The 8,035-nt window shown below is 40.2% G+C and overlaps 1 protein-coding gene across 1 annotated transcript in view; it reads right to left on the bottom strand.

Annotated features, from left to right (window-relative positions):
• Positions 1-8,035, bottom strand: part of afap1 (actin filament associated protein 1) — a gene marked incomplete at its 5' end in the record, with an annotated part of 65,021 nt that overhangs the window by 19,084 nt on the left and 37,902 nt on the right. Inside the window, 5 exon segments of the mRNA XM_042215494.1 lie at positions 721-960; positions 1,730-1,844; positions 2,148-2,293; positions 2,797-3,008; positions 3,533-3,685. Of these exon segments, the coding sequence (XP_042071428.1) occupies positions 721-960; positions 1,730-1,844; positions 2,148-2,293; positions 2,797-3,008; positions 3,533-3,685 (866 nt within the window).

An 8,035-nucleotide genomic window follows, 5' to 3' on the forward strand; every position in this document is an offset into this window, starting at 1 on the left:
TAATAAAATAACGTGTTAAATGGGTGGAAATCCCTAGATCAATGTTTAAATTAACACTCACGCATTGACTCTGTCGGCTATGTTTTGCCATGCATGCTCCCTTTCTTTGGCAGCTGAGGCTGTGTTACTTTTTTCCCGCAAAATTTGCATGTTATCGCCCACCCCCGTGACATCACGCTCCAAAGCCCTATACTGCCATCAGAATTTCGGCCTCAAGCGCTGTAAAATACATTGACCGCGCCTTCTTTCCCTCCGTCTCCATGGTGACTCGCTTAATCTGTGCTCCACTAATCAGGGCTTTATGTATCCTCGTGCGCGCGCTTAACTTTGGGTTAAAGCAACTCCACGTTGATTGAACTACTTGTTATCAGCCTTTCTGAAACCGAATATTCCGAGTTGATCAGTTCGGGGTTACTCAACCCTGAGTATCGTTTTTCACTCTGAGTTTTCTAAACCGGCTTCCTGAAATAGGGCCCAGGAGACAGGCATCATCTCTACTTTTGTTGTTTGGTGTTCATAATGACACAGTAAGAAAATCAGCAAACAAACTCCAGTTCAGTTAAATACATAAACATAAGAGATCACTAAGTAAACAAACAGCGAAGGAGAATTAAAAACACTAAAAGTTAAGAGGAGGTTAAAACAAACCCTGAACTGTTAGACAGTTAATATGCAGAAATGCAAAAAGAAACATGAAGGTTATGCAGCAGTGTTAGTCACCTGAGCGGAGTCTTTAGTTTTAGAATCAGCAGAGAGGAACTTAGAGGAGATTTTAGAAACAGGAGTTTTGTAGTGACAAGCAGAAGATGATGCAGCAGTAGAAGAAGAAGGCTTGGGAGGACAGCTGGTGACTAGCTTGGGTGAGGGCATGTTCTCATAGAGCTCAGTGTTTTCATAGTGCAATTCCTCTTTCCGCTGGCGCCCCCCTGTGCTGGGAGTGGAGTACTGCATCTCTGGGTCCTTGGGTTAGACCAGGTGAGCATGCAATAAGCAGAAGACAGGATTTAAGAAGGATTTAAGATGCCATAAAGGGAGGGGGGGGGGAGATAAGGAGAACAGAAAGGAAGAAGATGATAGCAGCATTACTGCAGTATGTGAAATACTTAACAAATTTAGTTTAGCTTCCCAAAATGGAGAGTACTGCTCCACGACTGAAAACATATTTAATGTTTACTCTTTTTAATTGTTGATGAGCTTTTATCCAAGTCCTATAACGTTAAATCACAGGTTACTCTTTACGCCTTTATTATAGCATCTTTTATGAATAAACAATGTTATATTCTCTGTCTGCTTGTCTTTATTAGTTTTATATCATTATTATCATGCAACAGTGTAATTTTGCTCTTCTTTGGGTGCAGACTGACTCAGCCCTCAGGTTCATATGTAAATCTGTCAGGAGGTCAATGAGTGCAGAAGGTAAAAGCTGTGGTATGCAAGGGGCCCGAGCACCATTATTGCAAATAGCAAAGTACATACCGTTACTTTAACTGGTCTAATTTGATTTTAGGAAAGAAAAAGATTTATATCATGCAGGCTCACTGGAACTTCTGAAAGTGTCATAACAAAAATGACACATTTTCCAATAATATGTTAATGATATGCAAAAAATGAAAAGCAAAGAAAGAATCAGCCAAGAGTTTGTAAGCAAACTAGAGGGTGTTGAAGTGAATTATCTCACACTTTTTCATTGCAGTACATATGCAACATCAGTAAGCAGTTGTGTCCTTACCATTCCATTTATGGGCACATCATCATAGTGTAGTGCCATACCAGTGGGGCAGGCATAGCCACTGACTGGGTTGTCCAGATATGGGTTAGGAGACACGGCACGCTTACTGGTGAAACTAAACATAAAACATCACGATTGAGGCTTAAAAATACAGTGCCCTTCATATATCTTCATTACCTGGGATTTTTGTATCTCTTAGTCTACAAAATAGTTAAAAATGGATCATTAACGGTTGTAACGATCGTATAAAAACAGGAAAATGGAAAATAGCCAGACATACTACGTTTCAACATATAAGTCATTGTGAGCTAATGAAATAAGAAATAAAACACATTAAGCACTAATTCTTTAAGAATTCTTCCAGGTATTAACCAGAGAGAAAAAGATTCATGTGAAATGATGTGGATGCATCTCTCACCAGAAGGACTGTTTGGCAAGCTGGATGACGTTAGCAGTGGTCTCAACATCAATGTAGTCATAGTGCAAGGTGGCTGGGTCTGTGGTAGATCCAGTCTCAGCTAGCAAAACCCCCAACCAGCGACCCATCTCCTCAGAGGAGGAGGCCTGAAGGCAAAAGTCAGAGTTACAGAATATGCAATCCCGCCAGTGTCTGTGAAGAGTTAAATGTTAAAAAAGAGAGAAGGTTTATGATTTAGTGAAGGAGGACAGTAGAAACAGGGTGAGATGGAGGCAAATGATCCCCCAAAAAGACCAGCCAAAACAAGAAGAGGATCCTTATAAACTTTAAATTCCTTATTATTATTATCTGTTTAAATGAAGATAATAATAATTGGATTGTTTAAGGATAGTGTGCAGACTATGTGAGGAAATAGAATCAAAACAAACTGGATGGCAATTGGAGGAAGTTTGTGAAGACCAACAACATTAAACACAAAAATCACTGTGGGTGGAGGAGATATTGAGCACTCGAGAGGAAGATAAAAAAATAAGGAGCAATCTTTTCTTGCATCAGCCTAAGTGTGATTTAGTGGTGTTTGAGGCATTTCTAATTCCCTCAACAAAGTTTTTTTTCTATGAAAATCTCTCAAGTACGTAATCAAACTCACCTCCAGTACGGCCACTTCTTGGCTGTTACGAAGGAGGCGGAAGGCAAAGGGGTGTTTGTGATCGAGGCCGGGGCTGACCTCACAGCCTCGGAGGGGCAGTGAAGCTATGTGGCTTTTCAGGTCATCCCGGTCCTTGTGAAGGAGCAGCTGGTTGTCCTTGAGGCGGCACCAGCGCTCCCTCCAGCGGTTATTAGAGAGAACATTCAGGTAGCCTGTCAGAGCAAACACAGTCAGGAGGATACCATCTTAAAGAAGCCGTTACAGTGGCAATATTTTTTCAGGCCTGTCTAGTTGGGCGACATTTTAGTCGTACCTATTTGAGCCTAAATGAAGGAAATAATAAGACATAAAAGGCATTTCTATTTGTTTGTCCATCACTGGTCCTCATTGCACACAATGGGGTGCACTTCTAAATGAATTTTTTAAAGAAACTTTTAGAATCTTTATGTTTTATAATACGTCTGAAAGCATAAGGAAATCAAAGCAACCTGTCTGAACTGTTTACTTTCAGGACCCTAACATAGCAATCTTAAGAAAAAACTTCCTAGAAGTGAGTCGCACCACTCAGCAGCCATTCTGAAACGCCTCTGGCATTACTTTGAAACATTTTCTTAATTAACCAAAATTCCAAAGATTCATTGGGACATAAATGCATTTATAGACCGGTCAATCAATCAAGATCCATATAAAAGCCATACTTCTACCATGTCAGGATATTTACGTCTCTCTCTCTTACCACATGTAGGTACGTCTTCTTCAGCTGATGATGTCTGTTCATCCGTGGAGGGCTTCTTCTTTCCAAGTCCAATGATCTTAGTGATTTTCTTACTTGCTCCCTTCCCCACAGTGGCAGTCTTCTGCTCCGACTTTGTATTTTTCTTTCCTTTTCCTGAGAGAACATTTTGAAATTAATTCCTTTTTTACACTGAAGAGTAAATTAGTAAAAAGAACTCTAACAATCCTTGCTGAAGGCAATCTATGATCTTGATCTCAGCACAGGAAAATACCAAGAGAGATGTTGATTCAGTTATGTTTGGATGCTTTTGTAATAATGTAAAAAAGAAGAGAAACCTTAGATTCTACTATAAACAACGCCGAGTTCTGAACGGGTTTAATCAGACCCTTGTGTTCAAAAAAGCAATGTTGGAGAATTAAACTCATTTCAAAATCCCAACATTCCCTCTGGTCTGAGTGTTCTGATTTGAGCTGCCCTAGTTTCTATTCAAATAGCAAAAGAGAGTTGAATGACTGTGCACATTCTGCTGGAAAGAGGGCTAACAGTGAAAAAAAAAAAAGGTCATGAGAGGCTATGTCTGAGTCGCTCTGTCTGTGTAAGGAAAATAGCTTCTGCTTGACTCTCTTGCTTTGCTGATACTCTGATCTGTGATGTATCTGAATGAGTGTAAAAGAGAGTGAGAAAATATAAGAAAGACAAAAGAAAGATGTGTGTTTTAATGTGTTTGTATCTCTACACTAGAAAGGAAAAAAAAAGCTTGACTTTTAACCTCTCTGTACTGTCAGACATCGAGGCAAAACAGACAGTGGAGAACAAGCGGGGGAGGGAAATATAAAGCATTCCCCTTCACTTATGTCATAGCCAACGTCTGGACTGACTCTAAACACACATGTGAGATCTGTATAATCACCGAGGCTAGTTTGCACTTGCACTTGCACACACACACACCCATTAATACTTAACAGGAATCAGCACCTGGCTGCTGAAAACAGTGAATAGCAGTCCAAACTGATATGATATAATGACAGCAACTCCCTGTGTTAACTTCCTCTTTGCAGTCAAAAATTCCTGATTTGGCATTTTTCCCACATTGCATTTTCCTCCCCGAATGCAAGATGACAATTACCATGGCAACTGTCTTAATTAAACAGTAAGCTGTCTGCAGTCAATTTAAGATGCAGGGTCTTTCTTGCAATAACAAAAGAATAGAAAGATACAATGCAGGGCTGAGGTGGAGTGTAGACACACAGTTGTAAAAGTAATTAAAAAAAAACTCTGATCAGGCTAATTTAATTCCAGTAAATCAGCTTTTTTTGTTACCAGCCATGGAAAGAATGTGGCTGATTAAGATTATGAGAGTTCTTGGACTGAATAAGAGAAGGAGCAAAGGATGAGAACTACTAACTATTTTTTTGGCAATTATTACAGTTGATGATGTTGCTGTGACGATACTGCATGATTGATATATGTGAATTCTGCCCCAATCAGTCAGAGAAAAACCACATCCAAAACTTCCTGAAGACTTTAAACATGGTTTGCAATAAATTTTGGTGTGACAGAAGTCACATTAATAGTCGCCAATGTTCCCTCTAAGCTGCGCACGTGCGCAATTGCGCACTGCAGGCACGGTTTCTGCGCACACAAAAAAAAATCTAACCTGAATTGAAAATAAAACTTTAACAATTATGTTTGGCAGTGTTAGTCAGTAAGTGACTGGCTGCTCCCGTATGGGATTAGAACGATGCCACCTTATCCCATAGTCCAGCCAATAATGCGATTCACATTTGTATACGCAGCCAATCAACGTGGTTGACAGGCTATGACAGCGTCCTTATGTGCCGACACTGGCGTTTTAACTAGCAAAGCGGCGTGGCTGATGTGGAGTGAAGCCACGTTAATGACAACGTGTACAACCATTGGAGATGTGAGCAGGACAGACGGAACAATTGACGGAAAAGTGTGGACTTTCTACCAGTTTTTAAATTGTGTTGATCGGCCACGTAAAACCAGAGTTGTGATAAAAAATATGCAATGTTTGGTTTTCTTCCTGAATACTGTCATTGTTTATATTTACTGTGGGAAGAAACGGTAAAAACGGCGTTTTATATGGAAAAAGGCTCGAAAGCGCTCTCTGTATGTGAGCAAAAACAAACCCCCACCCCCCTCTCTCTTTCCTATTCGTCCAAAAAAGTACCATGTCGACCAATCAAAAAATGGTATGGCAACGTGGCATCTAGTTAGAAACGGGGGGAAATTTTAGGAGTGACGGCGGTATTTTGAGATGTGAGAGATTTGAGACGTTTAGCTCAAATCTTGTGTAGTTAGTGTGTAGTGTAGTCAATAGATTTGTTGTGTGCGTCACAACAATGAGGCGACTGCTGAATGTTACAGGTGTTACAGGAGTGATACATCTCCTGTTGTCAGGCCTGCAGGTATCAGGCTGTTGTTCTCCTTTATCTCATAGTGAACAGAAATTATTTTTTGGAGTGACACAAATGATTTGTGTGGCATCAAATTTGATGCAGAACAGCTGATTGTTCTGTAAATAGTTTGAAATGTTTATTTAAAAATGCCTCGGCTGCATTTAAAAAAAAAGCTGCAAAAAACTTTGTTTGCCAAACTGAGTTACTTTTTTGAGGAGTAACTATATAATTATACAGAGAGTTACAGGACTCTCTCCCAGACCACAGACTCATAATACAAGTCAGAGCTTTATAAAAAGAAAAAGAAAAAGAAAGTTTTTGGTTTTTTTCGAAATTGGAGTTCAAGTCATTTTTACTTCCAATAGTGTTAACATACTACACAAGCCAATGGCTAGATTTTTTTTTACATTTTCATTGTAAATGGGCTGAAGCAGTTTAAAAGTAGTCTAACATAAATGTAAATGCTGTAATTTGATTATTTTAATAAACCATGTAACTTGGATGGATTAGATGCTGGCGTGACCACAGTGCACACGTCTGATGTCGCTCAGGGAGTTTGTGTGTTCGCTCAGACACGTGAAAAATTAGAGGGAACATTGGTAGTCGCTGAATTATTTTCTCACAATGTTGGTTCTAAAACTATGTTATGCACTTTACTACTGTTGGAGTGGAAGTGGATTCATTTTTCTTCCCTCTTTCTGGGTTAGTATCGTGGACAGCGTGAAAGACAAATCTACCATGACACCATCGTGGTGTTTTTAAACCAGAATGAGGCGTTGATCTGACCCTGATGCCACATGCTAATTTTTACTAGCAATTTTTCAATCATAGGTCATTAACCAATGACCGTATAATGAATAATGCCCCTTTATGGCTCTTACAATGACCAGATTGATCAAATAAATGCTGTTTTCAATCTGACCCAAATTAAGTGACTGAGTTCATAAACTCACCAGGAAAGGAGATCACAGGACCAGGTTGAAATAATAGCAACTTATTTATAAGCAGGGCTGAGGACCTATATTCTAAATTTGAGTAAATGTAGTGCAGCAAAGGAAAAGCTGCGCTAAAACAGTCAGACAGAGAGATCTTTTTATTATTATTAATGGAATGCTAATGTTTACTATATAGCAAATTATCACAGAGTCAGTAACAGCATGTAGGTCTTTGGGATCCAATTAATTCTAACCACCACAAAGCGTACTTCATTGTTCAAAGATGCACTCTTTTTTCAGTACACATCTTGGATATTACCCCAGGGCCCTATTTCAGGAATCCGGTTTAGAAAACTCAGAGTGAAAAACAAATACTCAGGGTTGAGTAACCCCGAACTGTGGGGGTCCTCCACCACCACCACTCACAGAGGCTGAGCAGTTGGCCCTCAGCCAAAACAGTGGGCGCCCTGTGGCTGAAGGCATCTCTGTGGGGACATCCTCTGAGTCAATAACCCCGCAAGACACAAGTGCCTACATAGGGGGTAAATTCAAAATAATACATGATGTGCATACATCCTTTCTTCACAGTCACCTTTGCAGTGCTGCTCATTCATTTGATAAACTCTTTACCATAATGAATTTGTTTGTAGTGAAGTTATATTCCTACTGATTTTGCCTTCCCTCAGTCTTGGTTGTCTTTGAGAGCATAATGACAATGAAGTGTAAGGTGATTGGTATGTTTGTTAATTGCCATTTGGTCCCTTGTAAGTTATAAGTGACCTGTCAGAACTGAGAGCATGTCCGCGATGTCACATGCGTAATATATGGCCTGAGGATGTTATCAAATAACTTATAGATTGTGCTGAGAAACGGTAACGTTCGCACAGAAACTCATCAGGAAATGATAAAATGTCCAAACGCGATCTGATCACTCTCTCCCGGCGGAGAGCTCTGCGGAGAATTTGGGCTTCACGATCTACTGGCTCTTCAAGGAAGGGAGCACGCCATGTCTGACACTTCCTACTGTCAGGTTTCCGACAAAGGGGCGGAGACAGTCAGGGTTAGTTGTAGTAAACCTGCTAGGGGGCAGGTTAGCTTCACGGAGTGTGTCGTCATAGTGACTCACTCAGGCTTCAGCTGAACTC

The sequence above is a fragment of the Haplochromis burtoni genome, unplaced genomic scaffold (genome assembly GCF_018398535.1).
Source record: "Haplochromis burtoni strain Fernald_Lab_line unplaced genomic scaffold, NCSU_Asbu1 Contig_736, whole genome shotgun sequence".
Taxonomy (NCBI): domain Eukaryota; kingdom Metazoa; phylum Chordata; class Actinopteri; order Cichliformes; family Cichlidae; genus Haplochromis; species Haplochromis burtoni.